The sequence below is a fragment of the Aotus nancymaae genome, unplaced genomic scaffold (genome assembly GCF_030222135.1).
Source record: "Aotus nancymaae isolate 86718 unplaced genomic scaffold, 86718_ANA_hifiasm-v0.15.2.pri h1tg000011l, whole genome shotgun sequence".
Lineage (NCBI taxonomy): Eukaryota > Metazoa > Chordata > Mammalia > Primates > Aotidae > Aotus > Aotus nancymaae.
This window is the reverse complement of record NW_026988422.1, coordinates 72,091,234-72,116,443: the sequence shown is the minus strand read 5'-3', so window position 1 is coordinate 72,116,443 and position 25,210 is coordinate 72,091,234. Positions and strand designations below refer to the sequence as shown.

Here is a 25,210-nt window from a genome sequence, read left to right as displayed (position 1 = left end):
CTAAAGTAGTTTGACTCAAATATATAATCTACTGATGTCAAACTTAAGGGCTCGATTTTTCCAGAAGCCCAGGCTGGTATTTCTGTTGTGCTCCTAAGGTACGGTGATGAGTTTAAGGTCTTGCCAGCTTGCCTTGTTGTTGATTCCTGCCTGTGAGATGTCAGCTTCCTAGATGCATGTGAAAATATTTTACTAAGTATGTTAGTAAAGATGTGTTAGTCCATTTTCACACTGCTACAAAGAACTTCCTGGACTGGATAATTTATTTTTTTAAAATGAGGTTTAATTGACTCACAGTTTCTCATGGCTGGGAAGGCCGTCAGGAAATTTACAGTCATGGCAGAAGGGGAGGGAGAAGCAAGGCACATCTTACATGGCAGCAGGAGAGACAGTGGGAGCAATGGGGGAACTGCCAAACACTTTTATACCATCAGATCTCATGAGAACTCACTATCATGAGAACAACATGAGGGAAACTGCCCCCATGATTTAATCACCTCCCACCAGGTCCCTCCTTCAATATGTGGGGATTACAATTCGAGATGAGATTTGGGTGGAGACACAGAGCCAAACCATATCAAAAGGCTGGCTAAATCTCTAGCAATTAAAGTACCCTATTTTTGAGTCCCACCACATAGCCAGAATGTGCGAGTCACCATGCACAACAAATTTTAAGATGATACTTGCCTGGTTATAGTGTGAGATTCAGTAAGAGTCATGATGATCTTACTTTAGACATTCCTCCTACTTATTGTTTCACATACTGACCTCTATGCAAAAACAGAAATGCTTTAATCTTCTGAGTTTTCTTAGTCAAGTGAATAGTATTTATTGATTATTGTTATAATTTGTAAGATACTTCATTTATAATATATATAGTAGTTCTTTGAACTGCTTTGTGAATATTTTACCAAAGCCTAGTATCTAAGAGATTATTCACTCCTCCAAGGACAGAAGTATAAATTGTTTTTCTTTTTTGTTTCCCTTTTGTTAGACTTTTGTTAGTAATGCATTTTCTAGTAAGGATGATTTTTATTTCTAGGCACTTGTGAGTCAACTTGAGATTGTGGCTAGGTAAGTGGGAAAGACAGAATATGACTACTGTGTTTTTAATGGATTAATATAAGTATTTTAGATTTTATGTTTTGCAGACCACTCGGACCGAAAAAGATTATGTATTTATTGAATTCACGTTATTATATACTTTGAAGTTAGCAGTATTACTAGAAAAATTCTCTTTTTAGATTAATTATTAAGTTGCATTGCTAGTCCAACTTAAGGTTAGAAAAATGTAGCTGATGTATTAATATGTTTTGGGTATCCACTCAGGTAATATTCATTAGGTGACTTCTTAGAAGTGTAGCATTTACAAAATGTGGATTTTAAATAATAGAAGTAGTTTACATTATAAAATCATTGTAATTGAAACAAAAAAATATGAAGTTAGCTCAAAGAGAGAATGATTATGAGCCATATGTACCCTACATTTACTGCACTTTAATTTCAGCCCAAAGCATTCCACCCCCTCTATATATTTTTCTTCATTATCATTCTCTTTTCTCTAGTTTTACCTGCTCTTGACCATAATCTCTCTGAAAGAATCCAGTACTCTTCCCAGGCAGCAGCATAGGGGCTGTGGTAGAGGGTGAGTAGGTCAGGATTAGGGAGAATGGAGAGGGCAGGATTAGTTTAGTCTATCCCCTTCATCACTGTTAATAATGGCCAAGACCGTCTCTGTACTTCTTGTTGACAAATGAAAATTTATATTTGGAGAAAGTATCATTTAGATTGTAGGAAATACATAGGGAAAACAATAACAAAATATCTAACAAAAAAATTTATAACAGACTGATTTAGTGCTGTCTTCCATTTTGTTGCACGTAGCTTTAATGCCTTTTTTCTACTGCTGCGAAATACTGTGTTGTAAATATATGCTGCAATTTATGCATTTATTCTCCTGTCATTGGACATTTGGGTCATTTTTAATCTTTTGATATTAAATGCAAGTTTCTCAAAGGAGTGAAATACCTAGGAGTGAAATTTCTGGGTCATAGAGAATGTGAACTTCATAAGAAAATTATTTTCCAAAATGGTAATACAATTTTACAAAGCCTGTTGATTCAGCACTTGATATTGCTACACTGTCTAATTTTTTCAAATTCAGTTAGTGTAAATGATGTCACATTGAGGTATTAATTTTCATTTTTCTGACTATGAATGAGGTTAACCATCTTTTAAAATATGTTTTGGTCTTCTGAGTTTTCTCCTCTGTCAAACATAGGTTCATATCTCTTTCCTATTTTTCTATTGGGTTATTTTATTGATCTGTAAGAGTTACTTTATATACTCTAATGATACAAATGCTTTGTAATTTTTGTAGTTTGCAGTTGTCTTTTCCCAGTTTGTGGCTTGCCTTTTTATTTTCTTAATGATGTGTTTTCTTGGCCAGTTCTTAATTTCAATGTAGTCCAGTCTGTTTCTCTTCCTTTTCCTATAGTAGTGAAGATTTATATATTAAGAAATTCTTACTTTTACTAGTGTCAGATATTTTCATATATTTATGTATTCCCATATCTAGAAGTTTAAAATCATTAAAACATGGTTAAATGGAAAAAAATCTTTTGTCATATTGCTGCAATTTATTCAAAATATTTAGTTCATATCAGCTTTGTGTGAAAATACACATTAAAACACATTAGAAAATAAATGGAGTCATTGAAACACAAATACTTCAGTGTATTTCTTTATCCTTACCAAGAATTTTCATCCTCTTTTAAATTAGGAAAGCTTCTGTGATCATTATAGCTTGCTTTGATAAATCTTTTCTCTGAGATATTCATCCTCATTGATGACTGTTTAGGCCTTAACTATTCTTATTATTTAATCATTTTATCATAGTTTTCATAATTAAAAGGTACCTTGTGAGCATATAATCCAATTTATATTTTAAAATGAGGAAATGGAGTCCAAAAGACGTTTAGCGGAATGCTCAAACTTCTGTGCTATTAAATGGTCAAACCAATGCTCAAGCCACTAGTCTTTTGATTTCAATTCTGAAATTCTTTAAGCTACATCAAATTTTTACCTTCTTCTGTGCATCATAGGGGTTGGAATCATGTTCATGGCCTTTTAGTTTCCTTCACTACTCTTTCTTCCATTACAATTTAGCATTCCATCTCAAACGTCCAGACAGAGCAAAGGGAAATTTAATCTTTCCTTTTACTTTCTTTTTCTCTTTCTTCAGATATCTAATGAGTTTTTGGTATATATACCAGGCACCAGGGATATATATTAAACAAAATATCACTGCTGTCTTCAAGGAGCTTATAGTTTTATTGGAGGAGTTAACATGTAAATAAACTATTACATTTCAGTGTTGCATAAGTATAATCACAAGGGGTAATCACAGAGAATTCTGGAAGCATGTAACTTGGTCTTGGTGAGTCAAGGTCACTTCATGAAAGATGTGATATCCAAGTTTGCTTTTAAGATATACATTTATCAGAATGAGTTATTAAAAATTATTAATACAGTCCCATTGACTAAAAATAACTGGTTTCCCTTAGACTTATTTTACAACTTTCTTGTTTAGTTGCCTTGGTTTATCCAAGAGGGTCTTTGAAAAGTCTCAAAAGTTTGGAAGGGACTTACAAGATTGTTTGTACCTCTCTCTCTATCACCCAGCATAGGCAGAGTAGATGCTCAGATAATTCTTTTAAATTTGCCCTAACATGACAAATTAGTACATCTTAGAACTTGGAATTTTATTTGTTAGAATTTCTGGCTTTAACTTTTAAGACTCTCTGGTGTCTAGGAGTGCTTAAGCGTTGCATCAAAGGAAGTAGTAGTCAAAGCTTCCTCGACAGGCAAGTAATGCATTCCTATATAAGAGCCCTTACCTTATAGGGCTTTGCTGAGTTGAACTACGGGAAGTTAAATTAGTGACTTAGATTAAGCTACATTAAAAATTTATTCCTAAAATAACAGTATTACTATGAAGCAGCAGTAAATTGTAACTTTAGATGACTTTTGATTGTATTTTATGCTTTAATTATGATAGTTATCCCTAAATTCAGGACTAAGATGAAAGCTTTTCTCCAGAATTTCATTGATGGGGCCTTGGCATCCTGATATACAAGATATACAAGTCTTCTATAACTTAGTATAACTTAATATAAAATGTTTAAAACAATATCAAAATGAAGCTAAGCGTTATTGTATCCTGTGTACTTTAACAAGAATATGTGTATATTGCCACATACCAGGAGAAGGAGGAGATAGAAAATATATTTTAAAATTATATTCTTGTCAGATGCAGTGGCTCATGCCTGTAATTTCAACACTTTGGGAGTCTAAGGCAGGAGGATTTCTTGAGCCCAGGAGTTTGAGAACAGCCTGGGCACATAGCAAGACCCTGTCTCTGCCATAAATAAATAAATAAAATATATCCCTATTATCACACAGATTTTTAATAAAATTAACCACAAAGTTAAATGATTCCTTTATAATTGGAGAAATTGGGTGTATACCACCTTAGCCAAATGATACAGCTTAACATCTCCAATGACAGAACTGACCATATCCCCTGAAATGACATATCCAAAAGGATACAATATTGCTCATGCTGAAAACACATCACCTGAATCTAATCATGAGAAGGCATTAGACAAAACCCAAATTGAAAGATATTTTTAAAAGTATCTGGATTTTTAAAATGATTATAAAGGACAGTTTTGTAACAATGGACATATTTGACTTTGATTAATATGATGTATTACATTGATTGACTTTTTATGTTGAACCAAACTTGTATTCCTGACATAAATCTCATTTGATTATATTGTATAATCCTTTTTCTATGTTGCTGAATTCGGTTTGCTGCTATTTTGTTGTTGACTTAAGTGTTGAAAGGATCCTCTGGCTGCTTGGGTTGAGAATAATGGGGGTAAGGTCGACTTGATTAGTCCTTTGAATTTCACTTACAACCAAAGGCCTCAGGCCAAAACATTCAAATGTCTTAATATAAAAACAGTTGATCCCCAGGTTTTTCTAAAAGTAGTAAAAAAAAAAACCTCACAGCCCTTGTGGTTCCTTGTGAATCAGCAGAGGAGGTATTTACATTCCTTGATATAGATTCATTCATTTGTTCATTCAACCAATTTTTGAGTCAGCATTTTTCCCATTTGTTCATAATTCATATAATAGGATGACACAGTGATTCATATATAAAAATTGTTTGAAATGGTATTCTGTGTGATAGCATTTATCAATTTAAAGATATATTTTTATTATAGGGGCCAAGTTTAGAAAATATATTGGCCATTCAGCTCACATAACTAATGTCAGATGGTCACATGATTATCAGTGGGTTATTTCTATTGGTGGAGCAGATCACTCTGTCTTTCAGTGGAAATTTATTCCTGAAAGAAAACTGAAAGATGCTCTTCACATAGCACCCCAAGGTGAGTATTACACATTACCTAAACAATTTTCTTGTCAAATAACTCTTCAGTAACCCCCAAATAACAATTTTATATTGAAGTATAATCTAGCCTCATAAGTTAACAGTATAGTTTGTTATTAGGAGAAATTTCAAGTTAAAATATTAGTTCTATATGTTTAAAGTTAGATGTCACAGAGTATAGAATACAAAGTAATTTTGGTTGCATTTTAATCTATCAAATAATGAGTGGAGAAACAGTTATATTATGAATAGCAAAACAAACATTTAATATATCCTCTGGGAGATGGGTATCTAGATTTTGTAAATGCTTTTATTGACAAAAATTATCTAATGTCAATTCATCTGTTGCATATAGTATTTTTAGCTATTTTTCATGTTAATTATAGGTTATATTCACTTATATTTGCACAGACATTTAAATTTGATGTAGCGGTCATTGGGGAGCCAGTGAAGGGATTTAAAGGAGCTATTGAGTTTGCAGTGAGTGGAGAGGAAGATAATCTGTAGTACAGTTTACTGACATCTGTGTCACTTGAATAGGTAATTTCATTTGATTGTTTTATGGCTTGTCTCCATGTCAACTGACATAGCTCTTAATCATTAATTTTACAGTGCTGTTTTGAAAATGAATCTTCTTTAAACAAGTAACATTTTATTTTTAAAACATTACAGAAAGTCTGGCTGACTCTAATAGTGATGAATCAGATTCAGATCTGTCTGATGTTCCAGAACTGGATTCTGAAATTGAACAAGAGACACAGCTCACCTACCGTCGACAGGTAATTTTCCATATCACAAGGTTTTTCTCTGAAAAGTCCAATTTCTTCTTTGTCTTGCTCCCAATTAGTCATCTGTTGTTACCTTTGTGACTTTAATTTCCCAAGCAATGTATTACTATATTAGTTTTCCCACTGTCAGTGTTGAAGTACGTTTGTGTAAAAATTTTTTTATATTAAATGCTTGGTATATTAAGTGTGCTTGCCTTCTATTTGCCTATAGTCTTTTGTCATAGTATACTCACATTTATTCCCTTAAATGAAGTATATTCTTTTATGAAGTATAAAAATTTCCTGGAACACTATCTGTTTGTCAGTGTGATACATAGAAAATGTGAATTTGTTCTTTCCAAGGGAGTAAATTTCATGAATTACCTTCTCATTTAAGACAATTATTAAAGCTGATCATGTTTTCAGACAATGTCTGAAAGTTATATTGGGAGTATATGAACACCATTATTAATATATATTCTAAGAATATTCCTACTTATATACATTTTTTTAAAAGGTTTACAAAGAAGATCTACCTCAGCTTAAAGAACAATGCAAAGAGAAACAAAAAAGTGCTACTTCTAAAAGAAGAGAGCGGGCTCCAGGAAATACTATTCGATTACACTTTGTTCACGGGTATAAAACAACTGTCTTTCATTTATATGTTTGAATTTTGGTTCACACTTACTAGCTTAACATCTCTAATGATAGAACTGACTGTATCCTCTGAAATGACATATCCGAAAGGGTACAACATTGCCCATGCCGAAAATATATCACTTGAATATAATCATGAGGAGACATTAGACAAAACCAAATTGAAAAATATTTTTTAAAATATCTGGATTTTTAAAAATGATTACAAAGGACATTGTTGGGACAACTGGGCATATTTGACTTAGATTAATATGTGTGTAATACATCATATTAATGATGTGTGTGCTTTGTGAATTGGAACAAATCAACCTCTCTGTGCCGGTGTTTTTGTCTGTAAAATGGAGATAATAGTACTGTGTTAGTCCATTTCACATTGCTATAAAGAAATACCTGAAGCTGAATAATTTATAAAGAAAAGAGGTTTATTTGGCTCAGTGTTCTGCAGGCTACACAAGCATGGCACCAGCATCTGTTCAGCTTCTGGTGAAGTGTCAAGAAGCTTTAACTCATGGCAGAAGGCAAAGGGGGAACAGGTGTGTTACATAGTGGGAGCGGAATCAAGAAAGAAGGGAAAGAATGGCACCAAGCCATTCATGAGGAATCCACCCCCATGACCCAAACACTTCCCACCAGGCCTAACGTCCCACACTGGGGATCACGTTTCAACATGAGATTTGGACAGGACAAATAACCAAATCGTATCAAGTACCTGCCTTATAAGGTTCTGATGGGGAGTAAATAAGACAGTGCTAGTGGTAACTTACATTATGCGACACATAATAAGCACTATGTAAGTGTTTATTTAATAAAAAAAAAATTTGTCTTATGGAAGTTTCGTATTTATGGAAATGGACCTCTTTAAACAATTAAAATAAGTAAAATGTAAGAGATAATCGTCTCCCCTTACCATGTCTAATTTGAAATGATATTGTGACTTCCTCTTGCATGAGCATTTTTGCCTAAATATTTTAATTTTACTGAAATACAGGTTCTGGATTCTCTTAGAACATCTGGCAGTATAGGTCTCACATTTCAGCTTGGCAGAAACAGATTTTCCAGTCTGACTCTTTTCTACCTTTCACCCAGCATTAATTTTCTTACCTGACTGATAATACTTATCAAGAATTTGAAAAAGGATTTATTTAGTAAAAGTATTTTTTCTCTAGTGTTAAAATGGGCAGTAGTTTCTATGCAGTTGTATTTTATGAATTGGGTTTCTTTGAAGTGCAAAGCAAGTTTGCTATGAATAGACATACTTTTTCTTGGATGAGTGTAATATTTTTAAATTGTTGTTTTTCCTTGTTGGTATAGTGGTGAAAAAAAGAGAAAAAAATTGTTGTTTAAACTTATTTTTGGAATATATGTTGTAGTCTTTGGTCCAACAATGTGTGTAAAAGGGTACCATTTGAAAATCTTTCTCCCACCTCTTCTCTTCCCAGCCATCATTTCCCCTCTCTGCAGATAGTTACTGTGACTTAGTTTCAGAAATACTTACACATATACTACAAATACAAATACATATTCTTTTCTATACCCTTTACTTATAAAAAGCAATTTTTTGTTTCATAGTATATAATATTATACTTACGTAAATATTATACTGTACATACTATCCTCTACCTTGTTTTTTTTCATTCAGTATTATAGCTTAGATTTAGCTATTTGTAGTCCAAGCAATTCATAAAAGTTTATTGGATCTGAGATGGCGGTATTTTTTTAACTGTTTAGACTGGGTGTGGTGGCTTACACCTGTAATCTCAGCACTTTGGGAGGCCAAGGTTGGGGAAGCTCAGGAGTTTGAGACCAGTCTGGGCAACATGGCAAAACCCCATCTTTACAAAAAAATACAAAAATTAGCCAGGCATGGTGACACACTGCTGTAGTCCAGCTACTTGAGGGGCTGAGGTGGGAGGATCATTTGAGCCTGGGAGGTAGAGGCTGCAGGGAACTGAGATCACACCACTGCACTTCAGCCTGAGTGACAGAGTGAGACCCCATATCTTAAAAAAAAAATTGTTTGCTATTCTGTAAAACTGGAAATTGAATGACTCATGCGAAAGGTACCTACTTCTCCTCTGTATATTCTGTATTGATCAGATAAAAGGCCAAAATTAATTGTGTGTGATTTGTTTTCTATATTAGTTACAGAGGTTATGACTGTCGAAGTAATCTGTTTTATACTCAAATTGGTGAAATTGTGTACCATGTAGCAGCAGTGGGTGTCATTTATAATCGACAGCAGAACACACAGCGTTTTTATCTGGGTCATGATGATGATATTCTCTGCCTAACTATTCATCCTTTGAAAGACTACGTGGCAACAGGGCAGGTAGGTTGGAAAGACTGACAATAAGCCAGATAAACTACACTGTTGTTTGAGTTTAAATAAATTAATCATATATCTCCTTTGTGTTCTAGGAAATGAGAGTAAAAAATTCTTTAGGATGGGTTTTATTTTCAGATTATAAATATAATTTACCCCAAACTTTTTTCCTACAGTTTTAAAGTTTTTATTGTTTTAATTAATTTAACTTGGAACTCATAGCTCTGGCTTATTTTATTTCTGTCATGATATTAAATTTTTTAATTTGTGAGTAAAACTAGAGAAAACATAAGACTAGAAATCTGGTTTCTTTAGGTTGGGTTACCTAAAACAGTAAATTATTCAACAAATGTCCTGTGACAAACCAAAGGACTATGTCTTTTTACTTTACAGCCATGATACTAATCTATTCAGGTTTAGCAAAGTAGAAAGCACAAATATTGAAATAGAAAACACTGAGAAAAGTGTTAACTGATACCTCTCTATATGAGTATTCTTAGAGAAGGGAGGGAAGAAATGATGTTTATAGATTCTTACTATGTGTAAGTACTTTACTGGTTTATGAATGTATATTCATTTTATTCTCACCTCAACGTTGTGAGAATAAAATTATTTCCTGCAGTCTACAAATGAGAAGGTTTAGGTTTGGAGAATTTGCTTTAGATCAGTCAGCTAATAGGTAGTAAAGCCTAAAGCCTTCAGTCTATCTGGCTTTAAACAGTATGTAAATATACCGTCTAGCTGGGATATATGGAAAAAGGGGCAACTTGCATCCTCCTGTATGGCTTTCTTGAAAGAGAGAAAACTCCCTTTTTTCTTTCTCCCATTCTTCCTCCTGTTCTTTATGCCTCTCCTTACTTGCCCTTTCTCTCCCTCTCTCCTCCTTCCTTTCTTTCATTCACTCAAAAACATTCATCAAGCACATTCTATGTACCAAGAATTGTGCTAGGAATATAAAGATAAATAAGACAACTTCTTGCCATGATGAAAACTCATATTCTGAGTTGCGATACAGTGTCATAAGTATAGATCAGAGAAGCTTCTCTGCTCTGTATTTATGACAATACCTTAGCCCTATTGATGTTTTGGGCCAGGTTTTTTTTTGTGGGAGGCTGACCTATGCATTGTAGGATATTTAGCAGCATCCCTGGTCTCTACCCACTAGATGCTAGTAATACCCACTTCCCTGAGTCATGGCAACCCAAAATGTCTCCAAACAGTGCCCAGATGTCCATTGGAAGGCAAAATCACCATTTTAAAGTGTAAAGATATGTACAAAGTCCAGCAGCAATGCAATGAAGAACTAATGATTGATTATGTCTGGGAGAATCAAGGAAACGCTCATACAGATGATGACATTTGAGCTGAGTTGTTTACCTGGCAGTGGGGAGGTTTGGGGAAAGCATTCAAAGTATATTATAGCATGTGTAAAAGTAAGGCAAAAAAAAAAAAAAAACCCCAGCTTATTTAAAGAACTGTGAGTTCTAAGTGCACAAGTTGAAGTTAAAAAACAAAAAAGAACTATGAGTAACCCACAGCATTCAAATCTTAGAATGCATTATGGACATTAATGGAGGAACTAATCAGGAAGGTAGGTGGGGGCCTCAGGGACACTACTGACCTTTAGTTTATAGAAATAGTTCCTCTTGAAGCACAGTTATGTGCTCATGTGCTATGGCAAGGAGTTGAACATTATTCTGGTACTACTGGAATGGAAACTGTAAAAAGTGGTCATTTGCTACCATGATCCTGGGATTTGAGGAAATTCAGGTCAGATTAAATAAAAAATTAGTATGCCACAGGTTTTCCCTGGCTACCCATCAAGTCATAGCTCCTGTGCTTCTGGCTTTGCTTACCCAACAGCATTTCTGCTTTACACACTGCAGATTCAAATTCTTTCTTGCAAGGTATGGGCTCATACTGCCTTATCTCCTCCCAATGTTTTCCAGTTCTTTCCTGGGTAATAGTGCAGCCAACCAGTCCCATCTATATAAAGTTTTAGACTTCTAACATAAATGTATTAAAATGGTTCAGAATGAAAAAAAAAAAATGTGTTGAAAGGAGAAATACTTTTTTTTTTTTTTTTTTTTTTTTTAAGACTGAGTCTTGCTCTGTTGCCAGGCTGGAGTGCAGTGGTGTAATCTTGGGTCACTTCAACCTCCGCCTCCCAGGTTCAAGTGATTCTCCTGCCTCAGTCTCCCAAGTGGCTGGGACTGTAGGCATACACCACCACGCCCAGCTAATTTTTGTATTTTTTTTTTTCTTCTTTAGTAGAGACGGGATTTCACCACGTTGGTCAGGATGGTCTTGATCTCTCGACCTCATGATCTGCCCGCCTTGGCCTCCCAAAGTGCTGGGATTCCAGGCATGTGCCATCACGCCCAGCCCCAGAGAAATATTTCTGAGTATTTTGTCTGAGTGTTTTGAAATTTAGATGAAAAAGCCTTCTGGTCCAGACATGGGATGTGGATCCTTGAGGTCTCTGGTGAAATCTGCACATCTGTGTTTTTATATCTGTTCCTTACCCTGTAATCCCCACCATGTGCACTTCTATGGTTTTGATCTCTTGTTTAATTGCACACAAGTTATACTACTGGGTAACCAGAACCAGGTGTGAATACGTTGAGATTTCTACTTGCATGATAGGAAAATTGAGAAATAATACGTATAAAAGATATAGAGGCATAACATCAATGCGTAGTTGGAAGTTGACTCTCAAGGGCTGACGTGGTGTGTGTGAGTGTGTGATAAGCTTCTTATCCCTGCATAGATGCAGTGTTCTTAGCCTTAGTAGAAAAACTTGGTTTAGTGGTTTAAGCCTTGTGTGGTTGATAGATCTTAGAAGACAAAGCTGTATATTGGTAGTTGTCAATATAGCAGTGCCTAGCTCTGTATAAATAGAGAAATGGGATTAGCCATAAAGGTTAAAACTACCTTGTTATCCCATATATTAACACAAACTGTGTCTTGGATACACAGTTGTATTTAATGTTTTACGATCTAGCCTTTCCAGTACAGGCACTTTCTGAGAAACCTTTGTCCTCATTTGGGGCATTTTGTTGTCAGGTTTTTGTGTTTGTTTTTGTGAGTATTTGCTTCATTTCACCCCTGAGCTTTCAGATAGACAGATGTGATTCAAAACTCTGTTCTGAGCTGTTTATTGTAGTGGAGTAATGGGTTTCCAGTAATAATTCATACTTTTCTACCGAAGGGGAGGGCTTGGGAATCCCTGAGACTAGCTAAAGTTAAGTTGTTGGAAGAATTCCTTGACTGGAAAATTTACCTTTGTGTTTTGTTGCTCTGTTTCCTGAAAATAACTTGGGGATGTCCCTTGTCCATCTACTGCTTTGATTCCTTGGATCTCACCTATTCTTTCACTTTAAGAAAAAACAAATAATTGTTGCAGAGATCTCTGTATTTTGCAACTGCCCGTTTATAAGAAGCACTTTTTCCAAATAAAACAATTTAAAAAAAAAATTAGATGAAAAATCTAGAGAGTTTTGTCTTTTGGAGAATTAAATACAAAGAATAACCCCTTGTCAGGAACTGTGACCTTAAGTGGAAATATGAAAGAATGTGAAAGAAACTCACCTAGAAACTTGAGTAACGTTGACTAATTGTACTATAATTTGGAAATTTTGTTTAATTCAGCAAATACTTGTTGAGTGCTTCCTATTCAAAAGCATTAAATGTTGTGGGGGAAACATGAAGATAACTCAGATTGGCTGCCACTATCAGGAGCACTATCTAGTACAAAAATTGGACAAATTACTCTGTGTGTATATATATGTGTGTGTTTGTGTGTGTGTGTGTATGTGTATAAAATTCACTAAAAACACACTAATTTAGATGTGGCAGCTCAGATTCAACGTATCTAAAATGGAGATAAATAGGATTAATCTTCCCTTCAAAACCTGTTCATCCTTTTCTGTTTCCTTCTTAGAACATAGCAGTATATTAACTTGGTTGCCTAAGCCTGGAAGTTAATCTTGTTCTTCATCCTCTAAAACTAGTCAGTTCTCAAGTTGCACCCATTGTTTCACCTGAATATATATATATACATATGTATGTGTGTGTGTATATATATATATACACACACACATATATATTCTTTATCTTCAGTATTCTTTTTTCTTTAATTTTTCCATATCACTACTGACAATCAGTGCTTCACAATTTCTGAAACATTACTATAGCCAATTGATCTCCTGCTTGAGTATTTTCCTCTATCCATTTTCTCCATTCACTAGTAATCTTCTAAAAGACTTAAAATTCTGTGATGTTTATTAGTATTAATAACTTGTAGGCTAAGAAGCTGTCTTAATAGCCACAAGCTCTAAATGGTAAGAGCTTGTGGCTATTAAGGGAAGGTTGAGAGTCAGACTTGGGTTAAATGCCTTGAATTTCATTTAACCAAGTCTGACTCTCCAACCTCCCCATTTTATCTCTTACCATTTGCCTCTTTGAATAGAGGCAAATGGTAAGAGATAAAATGGGGAGGTTGGCAAGTTCTTGTCTGTGGGGATCACTCCAGCATTGAGACCCCTAAGTGTCTCCACCATAATGGAGTTTGAGCCCAGACACGTTTCTCCCCACTGGAAGCAGTTGAGCTAAGGGAAAGAAGAAGCTGAAGGAGATTTGTTTTGCAGAAGTTTATCTCTGGTTCACTGACTTAATATTATGGCTGGGTGAAGGCTGTGTGGTTTTATTAGACATTGTGTTTCTTGAAGTTTTTGTACTGGGCTAGTTTTATCACTTTGTTTACCAAGTATTCACTGAAGCTTGTGACTATTCGCATGCCATTTGAAATTGTTGTCCTCAAGATTTATCGCTTGCTTTGACAGTTGTAAAATGTTATCTTATTCCTGTAAGTAGAAAAAGTCATCTGTTTGTTTTATGATCTTTTGGATCAATCTTTATGTACTAGTTTTATCTTGATCTCCAGGCTTGCAGTGTTCTGTTCCCCTTTGTTGTAATGATTTGATGTCAGCCATTGCAGGCTGACAAGTATATAATGAGACCCTGTGCATGAAATAAACTGCTGACTGGGACATTGCCTCATCAGTCCTCCAGACCCCATCTTTCTGTCATTCTTTTCTTCCGTGCAGTCTCTCTTCCAGGTATTGGGACCCTCTTGCAGGTCAAGAGACCCTGGCAGACGTGCTGTTTCATATCTTTTACTTAGTTTTATCCTGTTAGAAAACTCTTTCCTTCCACTTCTATTCAACCTTCCAACTTTATCTAATTTCTGCTCCTTTTAAGACTTAGGCTAAGCCTATCTGAGAACTCTCCCAACCTCTCCCTTCTCCCCTTCATCCCTGAGTGAGATGCTCTAAGTGTACTTTAATAATTCTCAGTATCATACTAAATACTGTCTATACCTCCTTGAATATGATATTGAAATCCAAGCTCTTCCAGTTACTAGCTACTGGCAAATTACCTAACCTCTTTTTGCCTTCATTTATGTATCCTTTAAAATAAGGATGTTATCTGTTCCTATCTTGTAGAGTTGTCATGATTGGTACCTGAGTCAATATTTGTAAAGTGCTTAGAACAGTTTCTGGCACATAAATCAGTTCTCAGTGAATGTTAGTCATCATCATAATTTCCAGGTGAGATGTCCAGTAGACAATTGAAAATCTAAGTCTTGGATTCAGAGGAAAAATAACCATTCAAGAGTAGGACTTGGGAGGTTTTTATTGATTCAACCACTGAAACTATAGAAGTGAGATACCTCAGGGCAAAAGTGAAGAATGAGAAGACGGAAGAATTAAAGACAACCTTGGAAGAGGTTTGTATTTAAGCAACAGGTGAAGGAAGCTCAGTATTAGGAGTCAAGGAAGCTGGGTTTGGTGGCTCATGCCTGTAATCCTAGCACTTTTGAAGACTGAGGCGGGTAGATCACTTGAGCTCCGGAGTTCAAAACCAGCCTGGGCACAAGGTGAAAACCCATCTCTACAAAAAATAAGCTGGATGTAGTGACTCATGCCTGTAGTCCCAGCTACTTGGGAGGTTGAGACAGGAAGATCACGTTAGCCTGGGAGGCAGAGGTTGCAGTGAGCCGACATCATGCCATTTCACTCCAGCAGGGCAACAGGAGTGAAACCCTGTCTCCAAAAACAAAAAGGGGCGGGGAGGATCAAGGAAACCAGAGAACCGGAAGAGAGTAGCACAGTAAATTCATAAAAAGCATCAAATTCTGTAGAAGTTTTTAGGAGAGAGATCCAAGATACCGATTACTAACAGCTCAGGATTGTAGCTCCCAGTGAAAGCCCAGAGAACGAGAGGATGCCACACTTTCAGATGAATTTTTGTTGCTCATGGACCAGGAGATTCCCAGCAGAGGAGGAACCCCACAGGTGGCCAGCATGACTCTTGTGGCCGGCACGGCGGTTCCCGGTACAGAGTAAATGGGACTGGGTCCTCTTTTGGTCAATGTTTGGAGCTCCGGGAAGACAGAGTCGCCTATTCAGCTGATTGAAAAAGGGACTCAAGAAGGAAGCCAGACTGGAGATTCCCAGGCAGAAAAGCACCATGAGTCTTAACACCGCTGTTTTAGCCGGCGCAGTGGGTGGCCCAGGTTCCGGTGCTGGGAATCAACAAGTTGGACGTCCACTCAGAGACCTAATTTGAAAGTCAGTAATTACAAAGATGACAGGTGGATAAATTTACAATGATGGGAAGAAACCAGCATAAAAAGGCTGAGAATACCCAAAATCAGAATGCCTCTCCCTCTACAGGGGATCACAGTTCCTCATCAACAAGGGAACAAGGCCTGATGGAGAACGAGTGCATTCCATTAACAGAATTAGGCTTCAGAAGGTGGATAATAAGAAACTTCTTTGAGTTAAAAGAACATGTTCTAGCACAATGTAAAGAAACTAAGAACCTTGAAAAAAGGTTTGACGAAATGCTAACGAGAATAGACAATTTAGAGAGGAATATAAGTGAATTAATGGAACTGAAGAATACAATACAAGAACTCCACGAAGTATGTACAGGTTTTAACAGTCGAATTGATCAAGTAGAATAAAGGATATCAGAGGTCGAAGACCAACTTAATGAAATGAAACAAGAAGACAAGATTGAGAAGAAAGAATAAAAAGGAATGAGCAAAGTCTCCAAGAAATTTGGGACTATGTGAAAAGACCTAATTTACGTTTGATAGGTGTACCTGAATGTCATGAAGAGAATGAATCCAAGCTGGAAAATATTTTTCAGGATATTATTCAGGAAAACTTTCCTAACCTAGTAAGGCAGGACAATACTCAACTCCAGGTAATACAGAGAACACCACAAAGATATTCCTCAAGTAGAGCAACCCCAAGACACATAATGGTTAGATTCACCAGAGTTGAAATGAAGGAGAAAATTGTAAGGGCAGCTAGAGAGAAAGGTCAGGTTACCCATAAAGGGAAACCTGTCAGATTCACAGCAGATCTCTCAGCAGAAACCTTACAAACTAGAAGAGAGTGGGGGTCAATATTCAATATCCTCAAAGAAAAGAATTTTCAACCCAGAATCTCATATCCAGCCAAACTAAGCTTCATAAATAAAGGAAACAAACAAGCAAGCACTCAGAGATTTCATCACCACCAGGCCTGCTTTACAAGAGCTTCTGAAAGAAGCACTATACACAGAAAGGAACAACCAGTATCAGTCATCCCAAAAACTTACCAAAAGGTAAAGAGTATCTCCATAATGAAGAATCTATATCAACTAATGGGAAAAATAGCCAGCTAGCATTAAATGACAATATTAAACTCACAAGTATCAATATTAATCCTAAATTTAAATGGATTAAGTGCCCCAATCAAAGACATAGGCAAATTGAATAAAAAGTCAAAACCCATCGGTACGCTGTATCCAGATCCATCTCATAAGCAAGGACACACTAAGACTTAAAACAAAGGATTGGTGGAAGACTTACCAATCAAATGGAGAGCAAAAAAAAAAAAACAAAAAAAAACAGGAGTTGTAACTTTAATCTCTGACAAAATAGACTTTACTAGTAACAAAGACTAAAAGAAACAAAGAAGGACATTACATAATGGTAAAAGGATCAATGCAACAACAGGAGTCAATGATCATAATATATATGCACCCAATATAGGAACACCCAGATCCATAAGACAAGTTCTTAATGACTTATAAAGAGACTTGGACTCCTGCACAATAATAGCAGGAGACTTTGACACCACATTGTTAATATTCGGCGGACCAACAAGATAGAAAATTAACAGGGACATCCATAATTTGAACTTAGACCTGGAACAAGTAAACTCAGTGAATATTTATAGAATTCTTCACTCCAGGTCCACAGAACATACATTTTTCTCAGTATCACATTACACCTATTTTGAAAGTGACCACATAATTGGAAGTAAATCACTCTTCAGCATTTGCATAGCATTTCACAGACTTAAATGAAATATTGGTTGGCTGTTTGTTATTTTCTTCCCTTATTCCTTCCCATCTCCTCTGTTAAGCACAATTATTGGCATAAAAGAGGTTTTTAATACCTATTTTTAGATTGCATTCCAACCTGGGCAATAGAGCAAGACTCCTGTTCTCTCTCCCCCTTTCTCTTTTTCTTTCTTAAAAAAAAAGGAAAGAAAAAGAAAAAAAGCTTTTATATAAAAAGAAAAAAGTTACTGGCACTACCATGTACCCACAAAAAATGTTTAAAAAAAATTTAAGTTACTGGTAATGTTTGCCTGAATAACTTAGTGAAATATTGGCTAATTGCAGTGTTATTTGTTATATCTTTTTATAAAATCAGTCTCAAAATTAACTATAATTGATAGCTCTGTTTATTTCAGGAATTGTCTCTATATACAAAAATATATCTCCTTATGCTTATGGTTAAAGAAAGTGATAAGTTACTTGAGTCCAGAGGAATAATTAAGAATTGATAGTTTACCTGTACATTAGTGAACATCATAAACCAAATTTAAAAATACAAGTGACAGAGTGCTGCAGTAAAATTGCCTTTTCAGGTCTTGTTGACATGCTTGGTACTTTAACTCCTTCTGAATATTTGTTTACACGATTATCTTATCTACAGTGTGCTTGCTTTCTTTATATTCAAGTCCTGTACTTTCTGAAGGCCCACCTCTAGTACCTTCTCTTCCATAAATTGTTTCTCCACAACCTTTTCATGTTCATTAAACATCTATTACCAGGTGTTTGTGTTTAATTGGTAATGTTCTGTTTTCCCAGTGAGTTTGCAAAAACTACCTGAATGTCTTATTGCTCATTGTATCTAGCATAGAAACAATAGATGTTCAGTAAGCACTTATTATTTTTGTTGATGAAATATAGAATAAAAATCACATAGTCCTAGTTACATCATTCCTAGAAACACTGAGCCTAGCCTCATTAGCTTTTGAACAAGTATGAGAAAAAAAAATCAGTCAAATATATAGTCTACTTTATATTTTTATTTAATAAATTTCTGTAGTAAATAAGCTGTAAAAATCTCTTTGTTTTATTTCCTTTTAATAGATATAGAAATAAATAATTGTATATAATAACTTTTATAATTCTTTCTATTTTAGGTTGGTAGAGATCCCTCAATTCATATATGGGATACAGAGACCATTAAACCATTGTCTATATTAAAGGGCCACCACCAATTTGGTGTTAGTGCTGTTGATTTCTCAGGTAAGGCTGTTTTCTGTCTCAGTAAGAATGAACAAAATGCAGAGGCAATACATAGCATTTTAATTTAAGCCAATGTTACCTAAGCTTGTCATTTAGCTGTGACATTCACAGTTTTTATCAAATGTATATACTGTTGTCCTAATCAAACACTATGAAAGTGTGGGTTTGCTAGCTAGTTTATAATTATAACTTAAGGGTATAGTTTTAATACCTATTAAAATCAGCACATTTCTGTAAACATAAAAATGTTTATCTACATAACAACCTAAATTCATCTCATTTCTACAAGTAGTTTGTATTTCCCATGTTGGGCAAGCGCTGATCTCACTTACTGTTTTATAGCCAGAGTAAACTTTGAAAATGTTTAGGGTAAAAGGCTAGCAAAGAAAGAGTTGAGAACTGAAATACTTATTTTAGAGATATTTATAAAGTGACAATTTTAAGCTGTCTTGTAAAAGTAATTTCAGATTATGTTAGCAGCTTTCTGTTTATTTAAAGGTTTGACAACTACAGGTAGATATTATAGTGAAAGCTAGGGTGTGAATTGGGAAGAGGGAGGAAATACTATTAATAGAGGTTTCTATGTTAAGAAACAGTGAATTAGTGCTTTTGCTGCTCTGACTGAAGTGATAAATTATCCATAGTAGAGTTCAGAGGGAAATATGAATACATATTCAGGGATTTGTTAACAGTTAAGAAACTAGAAAATGAATTGCAAACCAAGTGAGTCACCAAGAAAAATACCACTGTCACAATGAGGAAATAATTTAACCTAGTAAAGTGTGGTAAAGTGGAAAATACTTTATTGTGGTCTGAGCTTTTACAGCCTATAAGCATGCACACCCATAAGGATATTCAGTGATCATTTGTCTCAATGATTTGTTTAATATATTAATTATGTATTACTTGATAATAATTGACCTTCACTAAAAGTAGTCATATTAGTGGCAGTATGTTGTTGTAACTTACATGTTTTTCATTTGGTTAACTTTTTATAATCACTCTAAGTTCTTATTTATATTACAGTAGATTTCTTATGGTGAATTTAATTAAGTATTTTCTTAATCCCTTTGTTAATTTTCCCTTTCCTTCTATTTTTTTAATCTCTTTTTTCCATTTTTCTTGTCTCCCTCCCTACATCCCAACCTGATGGATAGATAAGAAAAAGGAAGTCAGGTGCGATGACAGTAGATATTTTAAAGGATTTGAGAAACTTTTATTCCCCATCCCTTATAAATTCTGGTTCTTTTAATAGTTGTAAGCATGCCTAACATTTAACATTATTTTGTCAAATTTTAAATAAAGGACATGGGTTTAGAATATCTACTGAATGTTTTCTATCATCTGACTGTTAATAGTTTATCTCTCTCAATTTTCCACAGCGGATGGGAAACGTTTAGTGTCAGTTGGCATAGATGATAGCCATACTATTGTGCTGTGGGACTGGAAGAAAGGAGAAAAACTTTCAATAGCAAGGTAGGAAAAAACTTGATATCACATTGGCAAAACACTAGAATTACTTTGGACTTAAAAAACTTTTAAATTAAAACAATTTTGAAATCAAGAAAATACGTAACATTTTATCGCTTCCATGTTTATTACCATTGAATAAATAACATAATCGTAGTAAATGATTTCAGAATGAATTTGTAGATATATCCCTTGTGAACCCACTTTTAAATAGAACTATACTATGGCATTGGATATAGCTATCTAAAACCTCCATGTACAGGTAAAATGTGTTCTACTGTATGATAGGCTATTATATAGCCATTAGAGAGCATGATCAAATTGTCACATTAGATATTTAAGTGAAAAAAGATACATATGCATATATGTCACAAAGAAGTTATATGTTTTTTTCTTATATTTTTCTTCATTTTCTAAGTTTTCTACAGTGAGCATGTATTATTTTTATAATAACTGCTTTAAAGGAGGAAAAAGTCAACAAACAATGTCAGATTTTAACCTTGTATTTATTAAAGTGATGCTAAAGCACTTTAAAAGTATAGATAAATGCTTTTTACAGAGTGTATAGATAATGCCCAAATTAACAGTAGTTTAAGAGAAACTTTGTAGTTGGGAATACTAGCTTAAGGTATAACAAAGTATTGTTCTAAAATTGTCTTCAACTCATTCTTGCCACAAATAGCATTCCCTATGCACAGTACTATAGTAGGTATTATAGGTGCTGTCTGAAAGAAGTTTAGTTTTGACTGTTTCTGTCTTTTGAGATTCTCTTGAGCAGAGTTACCATATTAAAATGATAAAAGAACAGATATACAAATGTATGATTACACAGCCCAAATCTGAGAGATAAGTGGGAGAGAAATATTCAGTAAATAGAATAATCAAGATAGGGTATGGATTAGGCAAGAGATTAGTACAGGAAAGATGAATCTTGAGAGCTCAAAAAACATTTTGATATTTATTTCAGAGGAAGTAAAGATAAGATTTTTGTTGTAAAGATGAACCCCTATGTGCCTGATAAACTAATTACAGCTGGAATTAAACACATGAAATTTTGGCGTAAAGCAGGTAAGAAAGTGCTGCTTTTTTACTCCTTTGAGTTTTAAGAAATTATTGCTTTTGAAAGTAATTTAGCTAAGTGCAGTCTGTACCCTAGACTGCATCCTGGAACAGAACAGGAACATTAGGAGAAAAATTAATGAAACCTGAATAAAGTCTTGAGTTCATTTAATAGTAATGTATTAAATATGTTGATTTCTTAGTTTGAGCAAATGATCTATGGTAATATAAAATGTTAACATTGACTGGGCACAGTGGTTCATGCCTATAATCCCAGCACTTTGGGAGGCCATGGTGGGAGGATCACTTGAGCCTAGGTGTTCAAGAGCAGCCTGGGCAACATAGTAAGACCCTGTCTCTACAAAAATATAAAAAATTAGCTGGGCATGGTGGTGTGTACCTGTGGTCCCAGCTACTTGGGAGGATGAGGTCGGAGGATCACTTGAGGCTGGGAGGTTCAGGCTGCGGTGAGCCATGATCTCCCACTGCACTCCAGCCTGGGCAACAGAGCAAGACCTTGTCTCAAAAAAAAAGAAATGTTAACATTAGTAGAAACTGAAGTGTATAAAAGAACACTCTGTAATACCTTTGTATCTTTTCTGGAAATCTAAAATTATCTAAAATAAGTTTATTTTTTTAAGTAATTTACTTTTCTATTGATGCATTTTAAACAAATACAGGATTTATTGCCATTTTTTGGCGCATTTATGTAGTTGACATAGTTTGGCTGTGTCCCCACCCAAATCTCACCTTGAACTGTAATAATCCCTGTGTGTCAAGGGCAGGGCCAGGTAGAGATAATTGAATCATGGGGTCAGCTCCCCCATATTGTTTTCACGGTGGTGAATAAGTCTCACAAGATCTGATGGTTTTATAAATGGGAGTTCCCCTGCATAAGCAATTTTGCCTACTACAATGTAAGATGTGACTTTGTTCCTCATTCACCTTCAGTCATGATTGTGAGGCTTCCCCAGGCATGTGGAACTGTGAGTCAATTAAACCTCTTTCCTTATAAGTTACCCAATCTTGGGTATGTCTTTAAGAGCAGTGTGAGAACAGACTAATACAGTAGTATTCATACTTAAAAAGGATTTAGCGTATGAGATTAATCAAATTATGTCCAGACTCCTTCCTTCTGTTAAAGACATGTTCTATAGTCTAAACTGAAAATGAAAATTTAAAAAAAAATTATTCATATGCTATAAAATGATATAAAAGTAGAATGTTATATTACTTTAGCCATTTGTAACTATAAAATAAAAATATATCTGTTTTCTAAGCAGAATAATATACTTATAAATTCCAGCAATGTGACATCAAAATCTCAATAAATTGAAACTGTTGAGAGAAAATATGTAAATATAGGAAGAAGTGAAATATTATTAGAAAAAAATAAACAATGAAGACATTTCCCAAGTTCAAGTAACTTTCAAGTTGTAAATTACATGGGACATGAATGAATTTTCAGTCTTGGATTTAGTGCTTCATCACAAACTCATCAGATAACAGCATATGTGTTTGCAAAGTAAAAATAAGTGTTTTTAAATTTGTAATTTTGTTCCACATGCTTAAACTTTTCATTTGGGTACTTTAGTCACTTGTAATTGCAAATTCCCAGCAAATAATATAGTTGTACCTAAGGTCATCAGAAAGTATCAGGGATTGGTTCCAGGATTCCCTAAGGATACCCAAATTCATGATGCTCAAGTCCCTTGTATAAAATGGTATAGTATTTTTATATAATTTATGCACATCCACCTGTATATTTTCAGTCATTTCTAGATACTGATAATACCTAACATGATGTAAGAGCTATGTAAACAGTTTGTTATACTGTTGTTTAGAGAATAATGACAAGAATAAAAAGTCGGTACATATTCAGATGCAACCATCCTTTTTTTTTCTTTTTTTGGGATGGAGTCTTGCTCTGTTGCCCAGGCTGAAGTGCAGTGGTGCAATCTCGGCTCACTGTAACCTCTGCCTCCTGGGTTCAAGTGATTCTCCTGCCTCAGCCTCCCGAGTAACTAGGATTACAGGCGTCCACCACCACACACAGCTGATTTTTGTATTTTTAGTAGAGACAGGGTTTCACCATGTTGGCCAGGCTGGTCTTGAACTCCTGACCTCAGGTAATCCACCCACCTTGGCCTCCCAAAGTGCTGGGATTATACACGTGAGCCACCGTGCCCTGCCCATCCTTTTTAAAAGGAATATTTTCGATCCACATTTGATTAAATCCACAGATGCAAAACCTGAGAACATGGAAGGCCGATTGTACTTAGTATTTCTGTCTTGGAAAAAAAATATGAATTTGTTAGAAATAAGATTTCAAGAAAGTAAATAGTCTTGCAATTAAAACATTTCCAAATGAATGACTTTTTTTCTTAAGTTTGATTAGACGTGTAATAGACCTGAAAGTGAAGCATGAAAGGATAAATGTTAAGACTTTGGTGAACATTTCAACCTTCCTCACTTTTGGGGTCTGATACACAGAGTTCATTTACCCAGTTGGGAAGTAAGTATCTACTTTTTTAACCTGACTAAGTATTGTTTAACCCTCTAAATGCATAGTTAGGTAAACTAGGTTGGAGGAGATGACTTCGGCTTGAGGTTGACATGGGGCTTCTTGCCTCGCATTCCAGATCTAGGCTTTGAGAATTTCAAGTTATGAATTCTTAGTCTCTCCCCTAAGGAATTTGAACTCTGAAGGGACAGAGGGATGGGGTGCCACTGAAAGTTTCTGATGCAATTATGACATGACCTGATTACATGACCTTGTGTAGAAGAAACATGTTATGGTGTGTGTATCAAGAAAACCCAGCTATCAATAATCTAAACCAAGGGTGGCAAACTTTTTCTGTAAATGGCCAGATGGTAAATATTTTTGGCTTTCTAAGCCAAAGGACAAAATCAAAAGTATTATGTAGGTAATTATAGAACAAGAGAGAAAATTGTCCTGCCCTGCTTACCCTGTTTGCAACCGGTTTCCATTAGACATTCTGTCTGCCAGGGAATGGGCCTGGCAGGTTGTGGTAGGGAGTGAACCTATAGTGAGCTTCACCCTTCCCCAGTGACACATAGAACCCAGTGTCTCCTTCTGTTCCTGGAGAGCCCAACCTTCTAAATTTGGGCAGCTGACCAGAAGTGGGGCAACTATTAGACTGAGATTCCACTGCCAGATACCCAGCAGTTGCCATTAGTAGAGTCTCCAGCTTGTAGCTGGGGACCAGCTCAGACCCTGGGCAGATGCTAGTTACAGCCATAAACCAGGGAGGTAGACCCTGGGTGCAGAGAAATAAACAGACGTGGTCTCTGCAGCTCAGAGTGCTAACCTGCTCTAGTGGACATTGTACAAAAACAGGTAGCAGCGGGATTTGATGTTCAGCCCGTAGTTTGCCCACCCTGCTCTAAAGGATAGTTTGCCCACTAGTGAAGGCCAGTTCTTCCACTTGTGCACTAGGGTTTTTTCTCTCATCTACTCAAGGATGCCACTCTAACTCTTCTACCCTTTCATTGATTTTTCTCTCTGCTGACTTTCTCTTCAGCATACAAATGTGATATGATTTCTCCATCTTAAATAAGTGATACAAAACCCTCTTTCAACTCTATTCTCTAGTTGCTGATCAATTTGTCATCTCACTTTGTTGCTAAACCATCTCTAAACAGTTGTTCCTACTTTCAATTTGCAATTGATGTTCTTTTTCTTTCTCTTTAGAAAAGTCTAACCTAGTTTTTTTTCACCTCACCACTCCACCCACCTGCTCTTATAAGGCCACTAATAACTCTGCCTTCTGTATTGAGAAA

General features: G+C 35.4%; 1 protein-coding gene across 5 annotated transcripts in view; it reads left to right on the top strand.

Moving 5' to 3' along the window:
- Positions 1 to 25,210, top strand: part of EML5 (EMAP like 5) — a 206,559-nt gene that overhangs the window by 84,813 nt on the left and 96,536 nt on the right. For all 5 annotated transcript variants that reach the window (XM_021674953.2, XM_021674954.2, XM_021674952.2 and 2 more), the window contains exons 11-17: positions 5,295 to 5,462; positions 6,137 to 6,243; positions 6,749 to 6,867; positions 9,031 to 9,217; positions 18,772 to 18,877; positions 20,260 to 20,353; positions 21,315 to 21,415. In XM_021674953.2, the coding sequence (XP_021530628.2) occupies positions 5,295 to 5,462; positions 6,137 to 6,243; positions 6,749 to 6,867; positions 9,031 to 9,217; positions 18,772 to 18,877; positions 20,260 to 20,353; positions 21,315 to 21,415 (882 nt within the window). The remainder of the gene's footprint in view (positions 1 to 5,294; positions 5,463 to 6,136; positions 6,244 to 6,748; positions 6,868 to 9,030; positions 9,218 to 18,771; positions 18,878 to 20,259; positions 20,354 to 21,314; positions 21,416 to 25,210) is intronic.